This window comes from Phoxinus phoxinus, assembly GCF_949152265.1.
Source record: "Phoxinus phoxinus genome assembly, chromosome: 1".
NCBI classification, from domain to species: Eukaryota; Metazoa; Chordata; class Actinopteri; order Cypriniformes; family Leuciscidae; genus Phoxinus; species Phoxinus phoxinus.
In genome coordinates this window covers 37,011,284-37,038,264 of record NC_136876.1, presented here as the reverse complement: position 1 = coordinate 37,038,264, position 26,981 = coordinate 37,011,284, and the positions used below count along the sequence as shown (strand labels likewise).

General features: G+C 42.1%; 1 protein-coding gene across 1 annotated transcript; it reads left to right on the top strand.

Annotated features, from left to right (window-relative positions):
- Positions 1–24,248: 24,248 nt before the first annotated feature.
- Positions 24,249–25,625, top strand: LOC307010142 (uncharacterized protein; the record flags this gene model as incomplete). Its single annotated transcript, XM_079634568.1, has 3 exons — positions 24,249–24,423; positions 24,596–24,878; positions 24,966–25,625. Exons 2-3 carry the CDS (start codon positions 24,669–24,671, stop codon positions 25,623–25,625), a joined length of 870 nt encoding a protein of 289 aa, XP_079490694.1. The 5' UTR covers positions 24,249–24,423; positions 24,596–24,668.
- Between the last annotated feature and the right edge of the window lie 1,356 nt (positions 25,626–26,981).

Sequence of the window (26,981 nt, the reverse complement as noted above, 5' to 3'; positions counted from 1 at the left end):
AAAGGTCAGTGTTCGACTGAGACATATTAAAAGAACAGGGAGATCCAGTCCTGTTTCATCTGACACAGTTGAAATCAATCCCGCTGAACATTTGATTAACATACAATTACACAGCGAATGTCTGCCTTAATACGGCTTAAAGGATAATTCTGGTATTTAACACCTTTGGATGAACAAGAGTGGTGGACAACATTTTTTTGACAATGGTTCCTCTCTCGAGTTTTTGACTATAAAAGAATTGGCCATGGACCCATTTAACATTGGAGTCAATGGGCATGTCCGAAAATGTCATTAAAACAGCCAATAATGTTCGTCTACAAAACTGTTAAACTCACCGAGTGGTTAGTGGTGTTCGTTGATGATTATAAACAATATATCGTCGCAATATATGATTCCAATCCGTTTATTTTGCTATAGTGGAACAATTTTTTCAGACACTGCACAACCGTGTAACTTCCGCTCAATATTTGAATCTGAAGCGTTAGCACACTCCCGACCACTTGATGGCGATAACCGATGTTTATGTCTCGCGGGACACTCACGGTCACAGTCGAGTTCAACTTCATATTGCACTGGTCAGTGGTCACGTCTTTCAATATTTTCAAGGTTTTGTTTGTTTATTTCGCTTACTCTCCCGGAGCACAGTTGCTCTGCTCGCTAGCCTTATGAGAAACGGAAGCGAGCAAACAGACTACATCGACCAAATGTAAACAGCCCCTTTTCCGTTTCCGGTAGCACATTTATATTAACGAGCACTCGATCCTTCAACAGAATTCAATTGGATTTTACAAAATGACGAATAAAACACGACAGAAACTGTATTTCGCAACACTTTTTGTTTCTGGAACATCAACTAACATCACTAATCACTCGGTGAGTTGCACAGTTTTTAAAACTAATGTTAAAGGTTGTTTTAATTACATTTTCGGACATGCCCATTGACTCCAATGTTAAATGGGTCCATGGCCAATTCTTTTATAGTCAAAAACTCGAGAGAGGAACCATTGTCAAAAAAAAATGTTGTCCACCACTCTTGTTCATCCAAAACAAACTATAGACTCAAGGTGTTAAATACCGGAATTATCCTTTAATGCAATAATCTAAAATCTGAGTTCACAGAACAAGAGTGCATACCTGCATCTAAACCAGGCTTGTACCCACACTGTAAAACACTGTAAAAAAAAAACTTAAAATCCAACATTGTTTCAACTTTGAAAAGTAAGTGTTCATGCTTGACTTAAAATATTAAGTTTAGTTAACTTTAGTTTATTTAGTTAAGTTGGATATTTAAGTTATCTCAACAAATTTTAAGTTGTTATAACTAATCGCAGCCACATTTTTTACAGTTCAGTAATGGGCCAGGGTGGCACTGGCCCGCCCACATTACTCACTGGCCCACCCAGGCAAGTTTGATCAAAATACATTTTTAGATTTTTATTATTCAAATGTATTTAAGAAAATATATAAATATAAACCTGATTTATTGTTGACTGGTGTGTGTGTTTAATTCCCTACTAGGAGATAAAATGGAACTGTTGAAGCAAGTTGTAGAAAGCCTCCCTCCGGAACGTAATTGGTTGGTACGGTTGCTAGGGGTTCCGACAGGAAGACTCTCTGGGCGGCGGGCTCTGACGGCCTTTTTAAGGGGGTCGCACACCGGACGAGAAGAGCAGCACAGCGCTTCGTCTTTAAAATTCAAACACATTATTCTCTATAAGTGTACACATAATTGTACCATTCGGCGTCTGTCCGCGACGCCCAGAACATACATGTTCGTTAATGTATATACTGACTTTGTGCTGCAATAGACATTTAGTTTTACATTCATTTACAGAAATCAGCAGCAGAACGAAAATTGCTGATGTTATCGGATTTTCTGGTGATATTCTCAATTCATTCAGTTAACGGACGCTCTGAGGTAACAGTTAAAGTGTTCAGACTGCAGACTCAGCACCGATTGTATTTAATTGTACAGTACAATCATTACAGACATTATCTTAATTCCATAATGTCCTTAAACATAACAATATTGCTGGCCATAAATTGAGAAAGTGCGCGTCCGGTCTGCGATACCTTGAGTTGTCATAGACGCTGCACTGCGCTTCTCGTCCGGTGTGCGACCCCCTTTAAGGTTTAATTATTATTTAAGTTTTTTTTTTCTAGGAAAAACTATAGGCCCACTCACTTTTTCACTGGCCAACCCAAAATACAATTTCTGCCTACGCCACTGATCTAAACGTCACATTATCAGCTCATTTTGCTTCCATTTAAATGCATTCGTTTTGAAGGTGAGGGTGTTTTTGCACTTCAACATACTCTGTGCAGCTTGTATGTACTGTATGGTACATAAGCATCTACCTAATGCATAAATGTACACATAAGTGGTTTGATATGTGTACACACTTCATGCTGAATTCATGCTCAAAATGCAGGTCTAAAACTTCCATCATTGTTATAAAAATACAGAGAAGAACAAGAAGGCAGCACTGTGGAGATTCTCCAAAGCAAATATAAAGCGGGAGTGGAAGAAAGTCTCCGAACTTGATGCAAATAGCTGCCATATGTTTTATGCGCATGTAAAAAAAAAAAAGAGTGAGAGAGATCAACATCACCACATAGGTGAGAAAGAGAGATCAGTATCACAAAACCAAGGATGTGTGTTTGTCTTGCATATGCGTGTCTGGTATGCGTGTTCTGGATGCAGGTATTGAAGTATCAACTTCCTGGAATAGAATGGAGATTTTCACTGAATCCATGTGTCCTTGGATATTAAATGATTTGTTATTCATATCATGCTCTGCGGAGCTGCTGATTGCATGCAGCTGTCTCAAAGCAAGGTTTGCACGTTTGAATTTTAATCTTTCCTGAGCGCATAACTCCAAGAGTGCCAAAAAATGAGACCATGGCCCACTCGTACACTAATAAAGCAGCATGCACCTGGGAAAGACATAGGTCCCTCAGCAAGAGTAATCTCATTAGTGTGCATGAGCTCCTGTGAGGTGTGTCGCCACTACAGTAAAGGGACGGTTGGATTCATCACTTGAGGCCATTGTTTAATTTCCCCCACCCGGGTTGAACTGATCATCTCATCACGCCTCCGCTCCTCCCCCCTTTCACCCTGCCAGAGACGGCCGTCAGACCCGCGTCTGGGCCCCTGACCTGTGCCTCTCGCAGCGTCAGCCAAAGTTATTCTGCTGTTTGGTTCCACCAGATGTAGCAGCGCCACGGATGGGTTCCGTCTGGCCTGGGCGGCAAGTATGTAAGGGGATTAGCGGGTTGCCGTGACACGACAGTGGGAGTCTGTCCAGAAACAGCTGTGTGTCTCCATGTTTCATAACGTCCAGTTCTCCACTTCTAAACCCACCCCAAGCCAAGCCTTTTGATGAAATCTGACTCTCGATTAAGTACTCTTGGTGGTGCTCTCCCTGCAGAGAAATGGAGCTCTAATGAAAAGCATATGTTCCGGATTGCGCACCAGGCCATCCAAGACGAGGGGGCATCTGTTTGTGGCATGTTTGTTAATTAATTCATGACGCAACCAACCCCCAAATCCAAGAGGTCTGAGTGGATGTGCGGAATTTAGAATGTCACTCACAATCTGAGCTCTGCGGTGTTATTACAAGTGTAACATCCTACTTTGTTCTTAAAATTATAGTGTCCAAATTGTGTTAAGACTAATAACATATATCTGAGTATGATCGTTGTGGTTGTTAGCATGGCTGAACAAGCAACCCTTGTTCTGGCACTGTCAGAAGGTGAGATCTAATGTGATGTCATGATTCCATCAACTTATAATTTTGAATTTGGGGTTTTCATAAGCTGTAAGCCATAATCATTAAAATTATATCAAAATAAAGGCTTGAAATACCTCACTTTGCATGTAATGAGTAAGGGATCATTTAGAGCGAGGCGGTTGTTATAACGAATACAACCCCGACAGGCTGATTAGGACCCCGACGCGTGTGTTACTGTAAGTATAACACACCGTTTTCATGGCAACGGTGTGTTATACTTAGCAGCGGTCTGTTATCAAGAAATAACAGACCGCATTCTACATTAGAATTCAATCAAGCCATGTAATAAGTCTATATAATATATTAGTTTCACCTTTTAAGTTGAATTACAGAAATAAATGAACTTTTGCACGATATTCAAATTTTCCGAGTTTCACCTGTATATCAGACAGTAGATTTTGTCTGCAAGTAACTTGCAATGTTATGTTTGAACCAAATAATCAGAATTCTATAGTGTACTTTATGTTCTATAGTTTAAAGAGTATGGAAGTTTTTATTTATTTATGTTAAATGCCCACTCAGCTGTTATTGCATATAACTAGGCCTATATTCTGGTGTGTGTTGTGCTCTGGTCTGGGTATCATTAAAGATATTTAGCATTGTGCGGTCACTCTGGCATGCGGCCCACTCCCTGTGGCCCGCTATCCACATAAGAGTTTGCCAAAGGGTGTGTGCGCTTGTGTTTGTATCTATAATGTGCATAGAGCTGGAGAAAATAAAAGTTATAAGCTTCAAATTTCAAAACAAATACTGTTTATAATCTGTTGTGGCTTTCTGAAATGTTTTCAGTGCATCTAGATATGGACACTGTCTGAGCTCAGTTCAGTCAGCTGATAGAAGTGCAGGCGCACTAAAGCCAAGCAGAGCAGTGATTTTCTAAATGCATGATCATGCCGATTAACTCCTCACAAGACTGTCCTGTGATGGTAGGCTCACCTCAGGAAGCTGTATGTACTGAACGTGTCTATTGTTTGTTTTATTGATGGCTTGTGGGCACTGATATCACACGTCAAAATGTACTGTAAATGCGCCATATCTGGGAACTGCGAATGAGTCACATGACTGTGCTTTTTCTGATAATCTTTAGATAATCAGAGACAGAAGTTAAGAACAATGAAAAATGCTACTTAATTATGCTGCCTTCTGCAAGAACCAATGAGGTTCATTCTCGTGTTACGCAGCACGTTTGAGATTCTGCAAGAACCAATGAGATTCATTCTCGTGTTACGCAGCACGTTTGAGATTCTGCAAGAACCAATGAGATTCATTCTCGTGTTACGCAGCATGTTTGAGATTCTGCAAGAACCAATGAGATTCATTCTCGTGTTACGCAGCACGTTTGAGATTCTGCAAGAACCAATGAGATTCATTCTCGTGTTACGCAGCACGTTTGAGATTCTGCAAGAACCAATGAGATTCATTCTCATGTTACGCAGCACGTTTGAGATTCTGCAAGAACCAATGAGATTCATTCTCGTGTTACGCAGCACGTTTGAGATTCTGCAAGAACCAATGAGGTCTGTTATAGCGTGTCAAGCTGGTTTGGTTTGAGTTCTTGTTTATGTTCTCTGATCAATGTTTATATGTGAATAAAAGTCTAAATCCAAATCTCGTTTTTTTTTTAAACAGAGCTTGTGTTTCTGCTTCATAATGTGCTCAACTATTGCACTTGACCCCATCAGTTTAAAAACGTACTCGGTTACTAACGTAACCTCGGTTCTCTCTAGGAGAGGGAACGAGTACTGCGTCGAAAGAACGCTACGGGAAAGATATTTCTTTGTCGAGATTGAAGCCTAAAATTAATCCTTAATTTTGTAATATTGTAAAACGCTTTTCTGAAGCATACAACCTAGGCGGAGCAATACAGCTCACCCATTGGCTGCTCTGCCAGAAAAGCACAGCCTATGCGAGGCCAGAGACGCTGACCAATGAGGACGCTTCGCGCCCTTCTGCGTCACCTCCCGCCCAAACAGGCGTGGCCTAGGCCTATAAATACGAGCATAGCTGTCTAACACGCCGATTTTCGTCAATGAAGCGACGCAGCGTGGACACGCACGGCCATGAGACGCAGTACTCGTTCCCTCTCCTAGAGAGAACCGAGGTTACGTTAGTAACCGAGTACGTTCTCTTACGTAGAGTTCTCTCGTACTGCGTCGAAAGAACGCTACGGGAACCCTATGCAAACCGCCGTGCGTGTTCTTGGATCGACACAGACACCTAAGGGCGCGCGCGCCCTGGTATACAAGCGCCTACCCCAAGAAGTATAGGGAGAGCGGCTAAAACAGCATCATCCCTTATAGTAGTGCCTCTTAAGGCATAATAGCATATATATGTAATATAGATATATATGAGGGGTAATAGCATGCTCATGGGACACATTGTCAGTGAGTGATGCTTAAACATTGAAGTGACCTGGGCCGCAGCGCGGGGCAGGAACACTTATACATATTAACATTGAAGTGACCTGGGCCGCAGCGCGGGGCAGGAACACTTATACATTTTAAACATTGAAGTGACCTGGGCCGCAGCGCGGGGCAGGAACACTTACACATAGTCTTCTAGACCGAGAGCAGTTTAGCCTGCAACGCAGGAACCTCTAGGTTATAGAACCTAATAAATGTAGACGGGGAGGCCCAGCCTGCCGCCATACAGATATCTTGTAACGAGATTCCGCTATACCAAGCCCATGAAGAGGCCATGCCTCTCGTGGAATGTGCTCTGATGCCCAAAGGGCATTCCAAGCCTCTAGATGCGTAGGCTAGCGCAATGGCGTCCACTACCCATCGAGACAGACTCTGTTTCGTTGCGGCTCGTCCCTTGGAGCGCCCGCTGAACGAAACAAAGAGCTGCTCCGTGAAAAACAGCGGAGCGGGACACGTAAGCTCTTAATGCCCTGACCGGGCAAAGGGAGCTATTTCCGTCCTCTGAGGGCGGCAGGGCCGACAGGGAGATGACCTGAGCCCTGAACGGTGTGTTGAGGGACTTAGGCACGTACCCATGCTTCGGTTTCAATACGACTATAGAGTCGTTTGGCCCGAACTCCATACAAGAAGCTCTCACTGAGAGCGCTTGCAAGTCTCCCACACGCTTCACTGAAGCGAGAGCCAAAAGAAACACGGTCTTGAGAGACAGGTGTTTCATGTCAACTGAGTGAATAGGCTCGAAAGGGGCCCCTTTCATAGCGTTCAACACTGTAGAAAGGTCCCAAACGGGGACTGAAGGAGGCCTTGGAGGGTTTAACCTCCTGGCGCCTCTCAGGAAGCGGACCACCAGGTCGTTCCTGCCTAGTGAACGGCCAAGCGTTGGATTAACGAACGCTGATATGGCAGCCACATAGACTTTGAGCGTGGATGGGGTTCTTCCCTTATCCAATAGCTCTTGCAAGAAGGAGAGAATCTCCGGTTCTCCACACTGAAGTGACGACAGACCTTGATCTGAACACCATCCAGAGAACACCGACCATTTGGAAGCGTAGAGCCGTCTAGTAGACGGAGCCCTAGCTTGTTCGATCGTGTCTAACACTCCTCTTGGGAGGTTAGCGGGTACCCGTTTATGGTCCATACGTGTAGGGACCAAAGCTCGGGGTGAGGATGCAGAATCGAGCCCTTGGCCTGTGAGAGGAGGTCTCTCCTCACTGGAATCGGCCACGGGGTAGTACTTTTCAGTCGCATCAAAGCTGGGAACCAGGTCTGATTCGTCCAGAATGGAGCAACTAGCAGTACTGAGCATCCGCTCTCCTTGATACGCTCCAGCACTTGAGGCAGGAGTGAGACAGGAGGAAAAGCATAGAGCGGGCGGCGGGGCCAGACTCTGGCCAGCGCGTTCGCGCTCTTCGAAAATAATTCTGGGCAGTGAGCGTTTTCCTGGTTTGCAAACAGGTCTATTTCCGCTCTGCCGAACGTTTTCCACAGCAGACGCACTGTCTGTGTGTGTAGGGACCAATCTCCCGTAGGAACGTTGTTCCGTGAGAGTCTGTCCGGGCCTACGTTCAAGTGGCCTGGCACGTGCATTGCTCTTAACGAGCGCAGGTTGTGCTGGGCCCACACCAGTATGCGTTCCGCTAACCTGAATAGGTTCCGGGATCTCACGCCACCCTGGCGGTTTATGTAGGCTACTACCGACATGTTGTCCGAGCGGACCAGGACGTGGTGTCCTTTTATCCGGGGACAGAAGCGCCTCAGCGCAAAGTCCACTGCCATCATTTCCAGGCAGTTTATGTGCGGTAGTTTGGCTCGCTCTGCCCACTGGCCAAAGAGCGGTCTGCCGTCGAGCAGTGCTCCCCAGCCTGAGGTGGACGCGTCCGTGGACACCACCTTCAGGCTCGAGGAAGTCCCCAGGCTTACACCTGACCGGTACCAGTCTGACGCTCTCCATGGTGTCAGGGCTGAAATGCATTCCTGAGTGACCTTGAGGCGATAACGACCGTGTAACCATGCTCGGCGCGGTACACGCGCTTTTAGCCAGAACTGCAGTGGGCGCATGCGCAGCAGGCCCAACTGTAGAGCTGTCGATGCTGCGGCCATGAGGCCTAGCATTTTCTGAAATCTCCTGAGCGGCACTATATGACCGCTGCGGAAGGATTTCGCCATCCGCAGGGAGTTTCGCCTGCGCTGTGATGACAGTCGAGCTGTCATAGACAGCGAGTTCAGCTCCAGTCCTAAAAAGGAGATCCTTTGACTGGGAAACAGTGAACTTTTTTCCCAATTGACTCTCAGACCTAAGCACTCGAGGTGATCGAGAATTAGGGTCTTGTGGTGGATGAGTTCTGAAGGTGATTGAGCTAGAATCAGCCAATCGTCCAAATAATTCAGAATTCGAATGCCGCGGAGTCTCAGGGGTGCCAGCGCCGCGTCCATGCACACTGTAAATGTACGAGGTGCTAGAGACAGGCCGAATGGCAGGACTGTGTACTGATATGCCTGGCCCTCGAAGGCGAATCTCAAAAATCGCCTGTGACGTGACGCAATTTGTATGTGAAAATACGCGTCTTTCAGATCTATTGCCATAAACCAGTCTCCTCGGCGAATCTGCGCGAGGATAGCTCTGGTCGTGAGCATTCTGAACTTTCGCTTTGTCAGCGCTTTGTTCAGATGCCTGAGATCTAAAATGGGTCTGAGACCCCCGTCTTTTTTCGGTACCAGAAAATATCTGCTGTACAGACCCCCTTCGCTCTGAGCTTGAGATAAAGGCTCTATGGCCCCTTTGCTCAATAGCTTCGCTATTTCGGCTCGAAGTAGATGTGCTACTTCTGTTTTCACCGTAGTTTCGACTTTCTCCGTGAAACGGGGAGGGCGTCGATGAAACTGTAGCGAATAGCCTCTTTTTATAGTCTCTAGCACCCATTCTGAGACCCCGGGAAGTCTTTCCCATGCATCTGCACGTGTGACTAGGGGTTGAATGTAATCTGGGCCCTGGTCGCGAAATGGCGGCGACACGAGAGCAACCGTGTGCTGTGACATGGACGCCGTGGCGTGTGAGGCGGGGGGCATGTTTAACACAGTATGCATCCCGCGCGCGCTCAGCTCTCTGTGTCGAGAGAGAGCGCGCGGGACGAGTCCCGTAGGGCTCGTTATGTTTGTGAATAAACGTGGGCGCTTGGTGGCGGGCACATTTATAACACCGGGAACACTGTTTTTGTGTACTGACTGACCGTTCGTTAGTTTCGTTTTTACAGAAAACCGCGGAACGTGCAGTGTGTAGTGGTTGTGGGCACTTGGCAGTGGGTCACGCTCACTACATGTAAAACACAATCGGCATGAGCCGATTTTATGTGTGCAGACCCTGTGTTGTTCAGGGCTGTGCTTGCACGGGTTGAAAAACCGGGCTCTGGTCGCGAAATGGCGGCGACACGAGAGCAGTCGTGTGCTGTAACATGGGCGCCATTGCAGCGTGATGCGGGGGCGCGCTTAATCGAGCGGGCAGCCCGCGCGCGCTCTCAGCTCTCTCAGCTGAAAGAGAGAGCGCGCAGTGCGAGCCCCGTACTGCTCGGCATGTTTGAGAATAAATGTGGGTGCGTGAACGCGGGTACATTTATAGCACTGGGAAGTACTGTCTATTAGAACTGACTGACCGTGCATTGGTTTCGTTTCATAGAAACCGTGTGACATGTAGCTTGTAGTGATTGTGGGCGCTTGAAAAACGGGCACGCTCACTATAATGCACAATCGAAATGAGTCGATTTATGTGTGCAAGCCCTGTATTGTGCGGGGCTATGCTTGTGTGTACAAATGGGCACTGGGTCGTGGGCATACAGTTACACACATTACATCATCGGCCATGGCCGGGACACCGTGTAGCACAGAGAGTACTGTCTATCAGAACCGACTGACCGTACATTCGTTTCGTTTTTACAGAAACCACGGGACATGCAGTGTGTAGTGATTGTGGGCACTGAAAAGCGGGCACGTTCACTAACTTACATGTGAAGCACAACCGACATGAGTCGATTTTATGTGTGCAAGCCCTGTATTGTGTAGGGCTGTGCTTGTGTGTACGAATGGGCACTAGGTCGTGGGCATTACGGATACACACATTACACCATCGGCCGTGGCCGGGACACCAGTAAATACATTTTCAGATTTACCTGGGGCGTCGTGAAAACGGCGTCTGTGTGCAGGCAAACGGGCGTTGATGCCGATTTGGTGACTGCAAAATACACTGGCACGGTCGCGAATGTTGGGACTGTGCGAGCGAGACATTTTAGTGAAATCCGGCCGCGGCGGGATTTTAACACTGTAGCTTTCCTCGAAGCAGAAATGCGCATCCTGGCTGAAAACGGGGCTTTCCGGGACTCCGCGATTTCTTCGTGAATTCAGGAAGAAAAGGCGCGGGTCGTGAGGACGGTAACGTACGTTCCTCTGCAGAAAAGCAGCCATCCAGCCGGTAAGCGCATCGATGCTGGTCTTTCTCCGTCGACGCTCACGAGCGGCGGGGGAGGGGAGATCCTCGGAGCTCGCCCATCCCTCGCTACCCGAAGCGAGGAGAGAACAGCAGTCGTCCTCCACAGACACGGCTTCATCTTCCTCGTCCATGACGGACGCGGCGGCACACAGCGGCCCTTGTCCGTCGGTCAGAGAGTCCAGCGAAGCGGGCGGAGGAGCTAGCGGCCGCAGCGGCGAGCACCTCGTGGTGGAGGGAGGTTCCGGGCTCCGCTGAGCACGGCGCTTTTCACGGCGCGGCACTACAGCGGGCGGAAAAGATGCAGCTTCAGTAAATGAACGCCAGGCGAGTCCGCAGAGTCACCGTAGGCATCAAATCACAGTGATGGCAGCCGCCATCGACGAGAGCTGAAGCTGCGTGATACTCACAGGCAGGAAACACAAGCACGTGGTCCCCGTCGCTGAGCGGGGCTCTACACGAGCCACAGGAGGTGCGAGACATCTTGAAAAAGACGCTCGGCTCTTTTAGTGTGGAAAAACTGTGTGACGCGACGGCGAACACACACACAAAACACACACACATAATGTAAAGGATATTCCACGCCGGAGAAGCGCAGCAGGGAACGGCGGCTGAAGGCGGCGATGACCAGCGGCTTCAGGTAAGGGCTCGTCCTGCTGAGGTGCTTGTATCCAAACGGCTGTGGCGGCTCGAATCAATCCAGCGATGCGTGCAGCTTCGTTGAATTTAAGAAAATCGGCGTGTTAGACAGCTATGCTCGTATTTATAGGCCTAGGCCACGCCTGTTTGGGCGGGAGGTGACGCAGAAGGGCGCGAAGCGTCCTCATTGGTCAGCGTCTCTGGCCTCGCATAGGCTGTGCTTTTCTGGCAGAGCAGCCAATGGGTGAGCTGTATTGCTCCGCCTAGGTTGTATGCTTCAGAAAAGCGTTTTACAATATTACAAAATTAAGGATTAATTTTAGGCTTCAATCTCGACAAAGAAATATCTTTCCCGTAGCGTTCTTTCGACGCAGTACGAGAGAACTCTACGTAAGAGAACTGTAGTTACTGTTGTTCAACTCTTTTTGTTGAAGTTCGCAGCATTTGTTGTCTCCGAATGGAATAGTCAGAGGTATTTTTGTTGTTTTCTTGTACACATTTTGTGGTTAGCATGGTAATGTCTGAGACTGAGAAATAGCTTTTTTGGAAGAAAGTGTCACCACTATCTGTTGTCAAGTGTCTCAAACCAGGGATGACATAAACTACCACATCCTTCCTAATGCAGAATTGTTGCGCAGTTAAAAGGAACTTTGCACATCATAGAAAACTTGAAGGTCTTTTTTTCCTCAAGCAAAGACTCCTTGGTAAGGCATATGAGACACTGAAACAGTCAATGTCTTTGGCTGCCTGAGCGCAGCCTGTAAAAAAAAAAAAAAACTAGTGAATTAAGTGAATTCAATCCATGAGCTTTGACTAGAGGGCCATTCACTTTCAGTGTGCTTGTGGTGATTTATCTTGGTAAATTGAAGGCTTGGTTGGTTGCTGTGAGAAAGGCGACTCTTAACAGGAGTATCTCAACAGGTACTCCATATTGATTTTCTCAGCAGCCTCTGAAATCATGATACTTTGAAACCTAAAAACATGAGCAACAAGAGGGCAAATATAGTCAGGGAGAGAAAAAGGAAAAAGAAGAAGAAAAAAAACTCATAGTCCTCACAGCTTATTTTTACCTACGTAATACAGGAATATGAGTAACTTTTTTATGGAGCATGATCTAACCTGCATTGTAAATGGTTTCAACCAGGGGAAGCAGCTATTTGAAAAGTGTGGGACACATTTTAAACCTTATCAGTCAAGAGCAGTGAGTGATTTTCTCTGTCTTTTGTTTGATTAACATTAAGCACACAGACAGAAGCAGGTTTATCAGGCTGCTGTCACTTCCAATCCAATATATTGTTACACACACACTTCTTTCTCAACTGTTTACTCTTCGTAAAACTACGCTTTGGGGAAAATCCTTTTCCACGAGAATACTGAAGCCAAAAATTACCCTTAATTTTGTATAAATGTAAAATGTGTTGCCACAGCATACAGACACAGGCGAGGCAGCTCGCGCGCCGATTGGCTGCTATGCGGGCAACTGCTTGAGCCTATCGAGCGAGACCTAGAGTGACGTCACACCCAATGAGTGTGGTTTGCTTTATTAATCATAGCAGCACAATTTTTTTAGCCTTTTTAATAAAATCCACATGATCAAATCAATAAAAAAAATGTATGAAGGCAGACACAGGCATCAAGCTTTAGCGTATGAATCTCAACAATGGTGACAAACAGATCACCTCTGAACATAAGCTCATTATTTATTCATGCAGCAATGCATGATGGGAGCCATGAATGAGTTTTGATTGGTGGAACCCAGAATCACTGCAACATGCTTTATAATTGTCACCATTGTTGAGATTCACAGGCTGATTATTGATGTATGTGTGTCTAAAAAAAATATGTTTGTGTATCTCTTTTGTATAAGCGAAACTGGTTTCACTTTATTTGGATGGTCCCTTTAACACATTCTGTTGTCTATAAGTAACCCCTTCATGTCTACTAACTAACATTAGAGAGTTAGTAGAGCATTAGTAGACTGGTAGGGTTAGGGTTAGAATAAGTTGGCATGTAGTTGCAAAGTTACTTATAGTCAGTAGAGTGTCTGTTGGAGGAGCATCACAATAAAGAGTTTTCAGATATTAAGCAGACAGTCTACTAATACTCTAATGAGAGTTAGTTGACATGTATTTGCACAGTTACTTATAGTTAACAGAATGTTCAAAAAGGACCATCAAAATAAAGTGTTACCGAGAAACTTTTTAGATTACATTGTAAAAGTTGAAAATATTATGCTGTACAAGGACAGTGATGCTATAATTAATAGTTAACCTAACTCATAAATTGGGCTTTATATGAGTTCAGTGTGGAGTATTAAAATCATGCCCTTATCAAAAGTCATTGCAAAATGCATTTTGTGATATCTAATTTTTTTTTTGCAATATTTTGATAATTCTGATATTATGTGCTGCCCAACGGTACTACCATGTTTTGCTTGATTTTTAAACATAATAAATGGATTTAATATAACTAAATATTAAATAACTTGATTCAATATTCAATACCATGATATTATCATTTCCTACAATCACTATACCATGGTACCACCAGTTCCTATTTGTAAGGGATAAAAGCACAATTCTGCATGTATAAATGTTGTTTCATTTAGCAGGTTCACATATGGAGAAAAGGAGTGGTACACCACCCATGTGCAACTGGCTGTAAAGGGAACATAAATTTACTGGTTATGGTCTCTGCTGTGCGTTTGCTCATTCTCTGGAGTGTGTTCACAGACATATCAGTGGTATTATGATGTCACGGGGTGCTTAGGGCTGAAGTGAACCAACACTGTGAAAACATTCGCATGCTCCTTTGTTCTTTTGCCTGAGAAGGTTCATTGCATAACCCCAAAAGACTTTAGGCTTTAGAGTGCTTGTGTTCTGGCTTAAGGCAGAAATGGATTTCATTTCCAAGCCCTACCACTGTACATATCCAGTTTTAGCCGCCATTAGCTTCAAATGCATGTCTCTGTTAGGCCTGAACTCATCCACCGGTAATGGAAGAGCCACCCTGGCATGGTATTAAAGACATCGGTAACTTTGCTCTCACCCCTTTTCCCCGAACTCCCACCAGACTGAATCACTTTCCTTTGTGACACTGCCCCATTTGTGTTGACTCCTGCTGCTATCATACCTTTAGTCTGCATCCAGTATAAAGATATTATAGATTGTCATTGTTTTAGTTTGTCATTGATCTGAACCGCCGTCTAAGTGTACTTGGGTATCGGAGTCTCATGCGTGTTTGTGTTGCACTGGGTGATCCGAGATGAAAGGCTCTTAAAAGCAGTTTGGAAGTGAATCCCCCTCACTGCGGAGTGGCATAGGGCCTCCTGCGTGCAATCTTAATGGAGCAGAAATTGAACCCCTCCTTTCCAGCCCGACTCCACAAGCTAAACCGGCCCCGAGCTGGCATGGGGCCCCTCGATCAGATAACACTAACACTGTTCTGCTCACTGGCCCAAACCGCACTGAAGGCAACCTTTGGCTCCAGCGCGACACACAGGCGTTTGAGCATCTGTGTGCTGTACACCGTCTAAACAGATTTTTTGTAGGCGTGATGTTTATCTTAGTAATATTCCACCCTCAGCATCTATCAGATAAGACTGTATTACGTGTCTCTGACACACATTGATTTTCCTACCATGGTTATGTGCATGTCTGCCCACAAAAACGCTTCCTGACCATCCATTCAAAGGTGTTGCTTTTTGAAATGTCAACGCAACACATTTTTCCTAAGTACCAGTTACAGTCAGACTTCCCAAGAATAACCTCTGTCCTTATTTATACAGAGACACATACGTCACACAGATTGTTGAATTTCCCTATCGTTTACTATACTTTATACACAGATTGTCATCATTACTGCCCTCAGCTTTCCCTGCGTCTCACCAGATCTAACGCATCAGTGGTTTTCTTTTTTTTATGTGGGACTTGCTTCTGTATTAACTTGCTTGCAGATTGCGGTGCACCAAAAAGAGAGCAGTGAAATAACCAACATGTATTACCCATTATCATGGTACCAGAAAGCAGGGGAACTTTCATATGCTTCCAGCTTCTCACATATCATGTTTGGCTTTACAAAATGTGTTTACATAGTCTAGATCAAAGCCATTAGTGTGATGTGGGTCAATGCAAAACTCAGAGGAAGTAGACATGCTGGTAAAACTGCAAACAAGTCACCTTTGATACAGCCTCGTCTGGACTTTTGCATGTTGATTTTTTGTTTTTCTGCAGATATATGGATATAAATAATACATTATTTTAAGTACTTGCACATGAATCTGAGATTTGAAAAAAGGAGGAACAGTAAGACTTTGAAGATACTGTGGCTATAAATATTTTTTGGTGCCGCGATCAGGGTTTTCTGTGGTTGTGTATAAACCAGGTACACATCAGAACACAAGACGCTCTCTGTTTGGCAGCTGCTGCTTTGAAGAATCCAGGCAGAACTGGATGAGGAAAATGCCTCATCATAAATTCAGTGGCTGTCTTCTGGCATCCGCTCTGTTGCTTGCTCAAGGCTGCTCGGACTGTTTTGGATTGACCTGTACTTTTTGTATAACTAAACTCTGTGGTCAGATGGCATTCTTCAATAGATATTTAAAAAGTGAGAAAGTTTGTTTGTCTTTTTTGTTGGAGTTTAAAGATTAAAATGTGTAGCCCAAAAAATACACGATATTTAAGAAAGTATTCTGGACCTTAGATTCACGTGTTGTTAAAAATGGCTAATTGCTTTCACAGCATACAGTACCTTACAAAAGATTAGGATCAGGAAAAAGGAAAACCACTCGCCAAGGCTGCATTTATTTGATCAAAGATACAGTAAAAACAATAATAATGTGAAATAATATTGTAATTTAAAAGAAGTTTTCTATTGTAATACATTTTATAAAATTCAATTTATTCCTGTGATGTAAAGCTGAATTATAAGCATCATTACTCCAGTCTTCAGAGTCACATAATCCTTCAGAAATCATTCTAATATGATAATTTGATGCTCAATAAACATTTATTATCATTATCAACATTGAAAACTTTGTGCCGCATAATATTTTTGTAGATGTCATTTCTGTCTCTTTTATTAAATAAAATTTAAAATATGAGATTGGAAGAGTGGTAAATGATCAGCAACATTCTTTTCACTTTTTATAGGCTACCATCTTGACTTAAGGAAAACATATCCAAAGGATTTTTTTAAATATTTCATATAGTTTGGATTTTATGAGATTTATTTTATTTTATGATTTTATATACATAGACAGTATATAAAATGGACACAGCGACCCCATAGGTTTCAATGGAGAAAAGTAAAGCCTATTAGAAGCACTTACTTCCTGATGGCTGGGCGAACTGCGCAGGCTCAAACTGAGCTTGACGACGTAGATGTGACGTGAGCAACCTGTCTGACAGCTGTCAGTCTTCTAGTAGCTGTGCCGAGAGAAATCTGAATCATTCCCTTCCGAATCTCGCAGAGACGGAGAGCGTGAGCATTAGCTGTCCATGAGCTACTGTAGCAGCAGGAGCAACTTTATGTCTCTCTATGGGCTTCTCTCTTGACTTTATGCCTTTATGCTTGCGAGCTTCTCCGCCTGTCTATACAGTAATTTCTCGACTGTGCGACAGAGAGTCGCGTGGTTATGACGCAATCGTTAGCCTATTTTTACTAAATCTGCTTCTACGGGGCCATAACGTAAGATACAAGGTAATGGAGCCTTTTATACATTGTCGTGTTTCTTTAGAAATAAATAATGGACAAATAGAGTCTTTAAACGCCTATCTACACTGAGTGCAAATGTAGCGGGTACAGGATCTCCGTATCAGCTGACAGTTAAGTGTTCCCAGCAATCTGAGTCTTGCTGGGTTATATCTCTTTACTTCAAAATGTTCATATTAGAACAAACACAAATGTCCAAAACAAAATACATTGTCACAATAAATTGTTTATGCAAAATGTCACTGTTTCAGTCTCTTTCTTGCAATTACACAATTAAACTCTGCAGGATGGCCCTCCAGCAACAGGACAGACACCCCTGTTATACCATGACCTAAGAAAATATTAAGTTCAATTACAAAACTGTAGTTAACTAAGCATAATATTATCAGTTTTACAATAAAACAGTTTTACAGTTTTACAATCAGTTTTACATATTAACATTTGCACAATTTTTGGGGGGGACTGTGTACAGAGGGCCCTGATGCAAGGAGGGCATATAAGGATAAGGGTCGCCCGCCCATGAAACACGATTTCTACTGCAATAACCTGCACAGGGGGCCCAGTTGAGACACCATTCATTGTCAATACTGTGGATAATCCTTTTTTTTTTTGTACCCTAATCTGACAACGTGTCTCAGGGGATACAGACTTTTCAAAATGCGGTAGATAACAGCATGAACCCTATAAGGCTTAATTTTCTTATTCAACATCTTAAAACAATGTTAATATTAGCAGTTATTTTGCTTTCTTTCTTTTTTTTGGCTGAAGAAAAGTAAGATTATGCCTACTTTCTACAAAGTCAGAATGTCTAGAAGCCTGGATGGACGTGTTGGCTTTAGTTCAAGCACAGAACATTTGAAGTCATGTGACCCACATTCTCCAAACAGACTCAACTATGATGCTGAAAACCAAATTTGATTAAAAATTATTTATCATGCCTCCTACAAGAGATTAAATAGTGCGTACTCTCAGGACTTAATGAAAGAAGATATTTCTTTTTAACTCAATGAATGGTTAAAGGTTAGGTTATATTTTGGGGCACTTTTGCCTGTATTGGATAGGACTGTCAAGATCTATAATATGGGAGAGATTGATCCATTTAATGGTTCCTTGCTAATTAAAAGTTTCAGTATTTATGCTGTATACTTTTATAGTATAAATGTATTTTTAAACATATTTATAAAAATGAGACGTAGGGCCATGTAATTAATTAATTAATGGATTTATTTATTTATTCATTTATTTATTTTGTATTGTAATGCAGTGTTACTGTGGAGAGCTCACTCCACTTTATTATTTTAATGACCATCAAAATAAGAATTTTATTCATACATTTTTTAATTTGTATTCATTTAGTTCAGTAAGCTGATGCAAATGCTGAGTTGGTGAAAAGTGAAAAAGAAGCACTTAACAATCATTGAGTCAGTAGATAATTGAGGGCTATATATATATATATATATATATATATATATATATATATATATATATATATATATATATATATATATATATATATATATATATATAGTGATAGGGACCTGAGCGGTCACAGGATAATCATACCAGGCATCCGTTTAATGGTGCGTTCACACCGGACGCGAATAGCGCGTCAGGCGCGAGTCATTTCAATGTTAAGTCAATGCAAAGACGCGTTACGCGCGTAAAACGTGTGTAACGCGTCTTTGCATTGACTTAACATTGAAATCACTCGCGCCTGACGCGCTATTCGCGTCCGGTGTGAACGCACCATAAAGATTGTTCCAAAATAAGTTTAATGCTTTGAAGGCCAGGAAGTGCAAAAGGTCAATACAACAGTGGAAAAGAGAAAAAAAATAAAAACAAAAGGTTACAAAAACAGTCTAAAAACCCACACTGTTTGAGGTAGGCCTACTAAAACTAGCTCCAACTTCTCTCACTAACTATTGGAGACCAAAGTTTCTCATGCTCAAGCAGCATTAACAACCTTTGCATTAAGCCCCATACCACTCTGTGTTAATTGGAATATACCATTTTCTGTAAAACTAACTCTTGTCTCTCTATACATTTCAAAAAGGGATTCTTCACCGCTGGAAAGATGAATGTGTATTTAAATAACACAGTCTCACCCCAAAACGTCACATACTGATGGGTCTTGACTATACGGCAACATACGACGAAAAGGGTACCCTTTAACGTCCATGTGTGACGATTCGGGTATAGGTATGCGTTAGGGTACCGCTAGGAGGCGCTGCTGGTGTGCTTATGTCTGCGTCTCATATTGACGTTATAGGGTTACCCTTTTCGTCGTATGTTGACGTATGGTCAAGACCCGTCAGTATATGACGTTTTGGGGTGAGACCGGGCTGATTTAAATTGGGTCATGTATGTAGTAGAAATTTGAAATTATTTTAGAAGTTGGTGAGACTGTATTTTTGGCTCATGAGGATGAAAGACAACAACTCCCAGAATGCACTTGCTTCACTGCCCTACGAGGCCACGCCTACCGGTTACAGATGCCAGTATCGAAAGAATTGAAATAGGCTACTAGTTGACTCGAAACTGAATCGTTTAGTCGTAAATTTCCGTGATGCGTCTGCCCAATTTACAGTAGATGATTATGGCTTACAGCTATGAAAACCTTTTCACAATATTCTAATTTAGAATTTAGGGTTTTCATAAGCTGTAAGGCATAATCATCAAAATTATAACAAATAAAGGCTTGAAATATCTCACTTTACATGTAATGAGTCTATATAATATATTAGTTTCACCTTTTAAGTTGAATTACTGAAATAAATTAACTTATTCATATGCTGAATATATGCCTAAAATATATATGAACTTTATTTCATAGAAAATTGGTCAATTGGACAATTTTCAGAGAAATAACATCATACAGGTTTGGAACAACATGAGCAATGAGCAAATGAGTCCATTTTAAGTGAACTGCCCCTTTAAGGATCCTCTATAGGGGCTCTGCTAGAATTGCTCCATAGAACTTCATGTGAATCTGAACTTGTATCAAATTTCTACAATATTTTCAAAGAGGCACTTTTCAAATATAGTAGTTTGATTTTCAACCTGTCTTACAAAGAGAGGTCAAACCGAAGATCTTGCCTTATTCTAACTTACAAAACATATAACTTCAAGAAGTATACTTGGAAACATAGCCTATACTTCTGTTGTGCTCACTGTGTGAAGAGTTTTGAAAAAGTGACCTAAGTATTGAGAAATGTGTCCTAGCAACTGTAAAAAACTGTAATCCTGTAGAAGTTGGACAGTTTGGTCAGACGTTTGTTTTGTGATCAGGTTGTCTTCCTGCTGTGTGGCCTGTATGCGCTGAATCCCTTGCATGGGCCTCTTCTAGACTGAAGTCCTGCTAATCTCTTTTGTTATTTTGGTGGGTGTGTTCAAAGAAAGCTGTCAATATCAGTAGAGCTTGGCTCACACACACGCACGCACACACACACACACACACACACACACACACACACACACACACCCCGAAACGTAAACTGGTATACATTTTTTAGAAATGCAAATGAAAGCGTTTTACTTTTCACAAAAAACCCTGAAAAATTACAGTTTTCATACAAGTATTACAGTAAGTAGCACAACTGTAGCCTACAAGTTACATTTTTTTTACAGTCGCTATAGGACACATTTCTCAAAACTCTTCACAAAGTTCTCCTAGTTTCAGCTTTGGCACAGCAGTTCATTTCACATTCAAAATGCACTAAAACTTCCAAATCACTTCATACATGTCTCAAATCAACACATTCTTCCACAACACTAGCAAAGGTTGACAGCCAACAAACACACTTTATCACCCACAAAACAATGACCTAAAAAACACTAACAACAGGTAACTTTATAAAATGTTTTCCTGTAAATGCTTTCTTTCTTCTGCCTCTCTGCTTTTTAGAATTCACTGCAATATATGTTACTAGAATGAATCAGACATGATGATGCAGTATGCTTCAATACTTCAAATATTTTATGGTTATTTTTTTTTGTAATTCCAAAGTACAAAAATTTGTCTACACACCATCACCGATACAGATACAGGAATCAGTTGTGGTTGGTCCAATTGTTTTTATACCATTTAATTTTTAGATTCAACATATATTTCATTACAATATTACTGTAGTATTATGTTATTGTTTTGAACTTAAGTTTAACAGTTTTGAAAACAGTATGTGAGCATGTGCAAATTGGCCTGTAGGTACACAGAGTTTTGGTGGTTGTTGTGTCGAAGTGAGAAAATAATTAATGTAATTTGAAAGATGTCGTCATTGAATGCATTTTGTGCCAAAGCAATGATAAATGATCCACAGTTTAGCCCACATACACTTCTGTTGTGCTCACTGTGAAGAGTTTTGAAAAAGTGACCTAAGTATTGAGAAATGTGTCCTACAGTAGCGACTGTAAAAACTGTAATATCAGAAATGTTTTTTGAGCATCAAATCAGAAAAATATAACGATTTCTGAAGGATCATGTGACACTGACTGTTATGATGCTGAAAATTCAGCTTTGACATCACAGGAATAAATTACATTTGAACATATATTAAATAGTTTTTACTGTATTTTTGATTACAGTTTTTTTTCCGTCTGCTTACACACGTTTTCTTTCAAAACTCTACATGTAGTAGTGAGGTTAAAAAGATAAATATGATTTATGCAATACAACACAATATTGTATGTGAGTTTATTGTTATTCTGTGGGTTAACTGAAAAAATGAAGTGTAATTCAAGAAATGTCCATTAGGAGGAAATCAAAGGCTACAGGTAGTAGCTGACATAAACTATGTTGTGCGTCACAGCCAATACAGCTTGACGCACAGACAACACCGAGTCCATGTCTTCTGATTTATTAATGTCTAGTTTCCCCCTTTTCCAGGTATGGACTATTTATTAATGCATTTCTGTCATGAGTTAAGACTACACAGTGGTTGTAAAGCTGGTCATTTTTCTGAACATATGTGAAAAATTTGAGGTTTGAAGAGGTTTAATTATCGTGTTTGACATGCTAACCACGAGGAAATGGTGGGTAAAACTGAATGTATCTAATGTCCTTGTTTAACTGTAATCTAAAGCATACTATCTAATCTATTACAGTTTTTCTCGATTGCTTAAACACTATAACCAGGCTTTTGAACTAAAATTTCAAAACCATAATGCCATTTATCAAAAAGCACACCCATTTCACTAAACTATAAACACAAATCCCTTCATTTCTCATTGCCTACACCATGTGGTCATTTAGAAAGCACTAGTATTCAATATTGTTCACTCAAGTCAGCACAGCTTTAGCTCAGTTAGCACACAATTGCCCAGGTGAAAACACTAGGGCCAATCCCAATTCTACCCCTTACCCCTTCACTTTCCCCTTCCCCTCTGTTTTGCTCGTGCACGTGGAGGGGTAGGGCTGTCTCGATTCTCTTTTGGTTGGAGGGGAAGGGCTCTGGGGAAGGGCCAGATAGCCCTTCAAACGAAGATTTTTCGGGACCACACTTCAAACGAAGGGGTATGAGAAGTGTCACTGCATACACCGGCTACAGACGCAAAATGGCTGCCCAAGCAAAAAATGAGACCATAAATGTAAGAGTTGTTGGCTTTAATAAGTATTTTAACGACAAATAATGATTTGCTTTATGTTACATTCAATCTTGTGTTCATATTTATGGTCAGTTCCTTCAAAGAAACGTTTGTAAAAAAAATCTCCTCTCCCCCGAACAAAGCACACAAGCTATTGGTGCGTTCAAGTCATCTCGTAAAGATCGTATTTATGAGTTGAACGCACATGAACGCCACACAATGTCGTATTTCACACAGTTTCACACAGTAAATAAATAAATAGGTCAAAATAGGACAAACATAGGTCTGTACCTCCAACGTGTTACAGTAATACAACACCACAGAAAACAAGTCCTGTGTACAAGTCCTGTGCATCTTAGAAGTTTGTGATAAACATCGGCGCATCTCCTGTGACATAGGCGACGACGTATAATGACGTGTAACGGTGTAGTAGTGGTGTCCCATTTCTTAGGGGAATATTTTCACCCCTACGCCTTGCCACTCTGTTTCAAGGGTCAAGGGGAAGGGGAAGGCGAAGGGTTAGGGGTAGACGAAGGGGAAAGGGGTAGAATTGGGATTGGGCCTAAGAGTCAAAATTGAACACACATCAATCAGATCCTTCAAGAGATAGATAAAAGGGCCCGAATCAGTTTATTGAGTTTTGGAACAATGGATCCAGAAAGAAGTGAAGAAAGAAGTCGAGGAGGGATAGGAGCAGGAGGAGGAAGGGCAAGGGCAAGGGCAAGGGCAAGGGCAAGGGCAAGGGCAAGGGCAAGGGCAAGGGCAAGGGCAAGGGCAAGGGCAAGAAGACAAGCAGTCTTGGATGAAATTCAAGCCACTTTAGTTGACCATGTCCTTGTCCATGGTATGACTATAAGGGACGCTGGGCTACGACTACGAGTAAGGCCAAATTTGAGACACTTCACCGTCATCTCCATCATCAGAAGCTTCAGGGAGGTGTGCTGGCAAACAAAATTATATCACTGAATAAGAGACAAACCAATTGTCTTTGATGAGGTTTATTTTCTTGCAAGAAAAGGCTAGCAGTCGTACAGTCACACAGAGTGTCTGCAGAGTGTGACAGTGAAGGGAGAGCATTTTTCCTCCTTTATAGTCTTGACTCCCAGAATGTTATCTTTCTAGGCCAATGATGGTTTTTCAACCATACGTGGAACATTACAGTTTTTCTCATTTGCTAAGACACACTAAATGAAACTGGGATCCGCTTGATCTTCATCATCACATTATTAGCACAGCAGAAGTCTTCTCTTGCAAATGTTTTAACACTTTTTCATTTGTTTCACACATTTTTCACACGCTTTGTCAAAACAGTTACCACAGATCTCATTGAAAGACCCCAAACTCTTTTGGATTCACTGTGTTGAACAAAAGGAAAACATCTATTCACAGCTGATAGAAAGTACTTGCATAATTATAAATCTCTATGCACCTGTGTGAAACTCGTTTGCACAACTCTTCAATCAGCAATCAGTCCTCATCCATCTATAAAAGATGCCACCTCTGTGTTGCTATTTGCAAGCATGGATCAAAGAGGACATAGGCACGGAAGGGGAGCAAGAGGCCATGGCAGAGGGGCCAGAGGAAGAGGAGCCAGAGGAAGAGGAGTTTGTATGCATGGTGGAGGAGCTGCAGCAGCAAGAGGACGAAATCGAGCTCAAGTTTCAAATGAAATTCGGGCAACAATTATTGACCATGTCATCAATCATGGCTTGTCCTTTAGAGAGGCTGGACAAAGGGTCCAGCCCATTCTGAGTCGGAGCACTGTGGCATCTATTGTCAGGCTTTTTCGGAATGAGAACAGGTAATTCACAGTGTTACTGTAATGTATACCACTGTGTATTTCAGCTTTACTGTGTTGCCCTGTTAGCAGAACAAACTATGTCTACAGTAATGCAGATGTTTTATCAATCCCATTTATGTGACTGTCATACAGTAATGCCAATTTTTACATGCTTTTTGCTTTTACTTTATAGAATCCACACATTACCACACACTGGTGGCAGAGGAAAGATATTTACTATTGAACAGGAGTCTGCCATTGTAGATATGGTAGTGGCAAACAATGCAATCAGACTCCGTGAAATCCAGGCAGCAGTAATTGCAGATCAGGGAGCATTTAGAAATATAAACAGTGTGAGTTTGGCAACTATAGATCGAGTCCTTAAACGAAACCATGTCAGAATGAAGCAGCTGTACAGAGTTCCATTTCAAAGAAACTCTGACATCGTTAAGGAGGCACGATTCCAGTATGTGCAGGTACATATTTTTTTATTGTGATGCATTGTTTACCCTAGTTACATGCAACTGGAATAATTTGCTTTATGAATTTTCTCTTTTTCTTAGAGAATAATGGAGCTTGAAGCTGAAGGGGCACATCACAAATTCATTTTTGTGGATGAAGCCGGCTTCAACCTCTGTAAAGTGAGGAGACGTGGGAGGAACATCATTGGGCAGAGGGCCACTGTCACAGTGCCAGGTCAGAGGGGTGCCAATATCACCATGTGTGCTGCCATCTCCAATGATGGGGTCTTGTGCCACATACCAACTATTGGCCCATACAATACAGAACGCCTCATCACATTTCTTGAGGCATTGAAAGAAATACTGATTCCACCCGAAGAGAGAGGGCTGTTGAGGCCTGGCATGACTCTGTATGTCATAATTTGGGACAATGTGGCTTTCCACCACTCTCGCCTTGTGAATGAATGGTTTGCAGCACAGCCTCGTATTATGATGCAATTCCTCCCTGCATACTCTCCTTTTCTGAACCCAATCGAGGAGTTCTTCTCTGCTTGGAGGTGGAAGGTGTATGATCACCGGCCATATGAGCAGATGCCCCTCCTGGAGGCAATGAATGCTGGTTGCCTGGCAATAGGTGCAGAGGACTGCCAGGGATGGATACGCCATGCAAGGAGGTATTTCCCTCGGTGCATTGCAAGAGAAAACATTCAATGCGATGTTGATGAGAACCTGTGGCATAATCGTCAAGAACGAATGGACTAAATGTGAAAGATAATAATTTTTTTTTATTTTTTTTACAGTAAAGAAGGTATTTCCACCCATAAGTTTCCTTTGGTAGCTTTTTGTTTTTCCAGTATCCATTTGAGTTTGTAAAGTATCAAATTTCATATTGATGGCTGTATTTTGTATTTTGTTGTCCATTGTGTAATGATTGATTGAAAGAATAAATTCATTTGACTACAAGTTGTGGTGTTTGATGGAAATATTTGCTTATGTTGCATGTTTTTAATGTTTTGTGAGTGTTAGAGCATTTTGCTAACAAAATTAGTCATTTTGGCCATTGAGCTTCAGTTTTATCCTGTGTGTTAACTGTTTTGAAAATGTGATGTCAGAGTGGGCAAATGTGTTTAAGCAATCGAGAAAAACTGTATTAGACAAGCAACCACAAGCAACATATCTTACCAGTTTTGAAAATGTTGTTTTGAATTTATTACACCAGTGTGTAAGACTATGTTGTTGTGTGTGTGATTTTGATGGCTTGTGTGTCCTGTCTGAGGGCAAAGTTTGGTTTTTCAGCAAGAGTGAATGGTTTTGAGTGTAAAGCTTCATTTTTGACCTGAAAATAGGAAGTTTGGAGAATTGGGTGAGACGTTGTGGATTTGTGTTTACTGTTTTGAGAATACGAGGCATAGTTTCAAGAAATGTGTTTAAGCAACCGAGAAAAACTGTAACTAAAATGGTTAGGAGCAAATGTCAATTCTACTGAATATTAAAAATGCAGGTTTAGTGCGTATACAAGTTCACAGTTATAAAAGTGAAGTTATAAAAATGTGTACAAAAATTGTATTTAAATTACAGTTATGGTGACTGTTGTGATACATTATGCATTGCTGATCTCGTCTGCATATTAATTTGATCTAATGCATTGATGTATACATTCAATTCTCTATTATATATTGTGTTGAAAAAGAAAGACATTAGTTCACACAGCCAATACAGCTTGACGTACAGACAACGAGTCCGTGTCTTCTGATTTATTAATGTCTATGTTACCTTTTCCAGGGGTGCGTGCAACATACACACAATTCCCCAAACTGCTCAAAATGCAAAATGCCTCACATCTCCTTCAAAATGTAACACTGCGTTCAAAATGTCATAAACACATGTCAGAATGAAGCATTTGCATCAAAGGGCAAACACTTCTTTCATAATAGTACATTTTTGGATATACCTTGTAAACACTATTGTTCTAAATCTAACGCTCTTTGGTCTTTCATAGGCTTATATCTACAATTCAATATGATGTTCTACAGTAAAAGTAATCTACTGAGAGGGGTAACAAGTACACTGTAAACACTGATGCAATGTAGAAACAAAAAATATGTATTAGGCCAAACA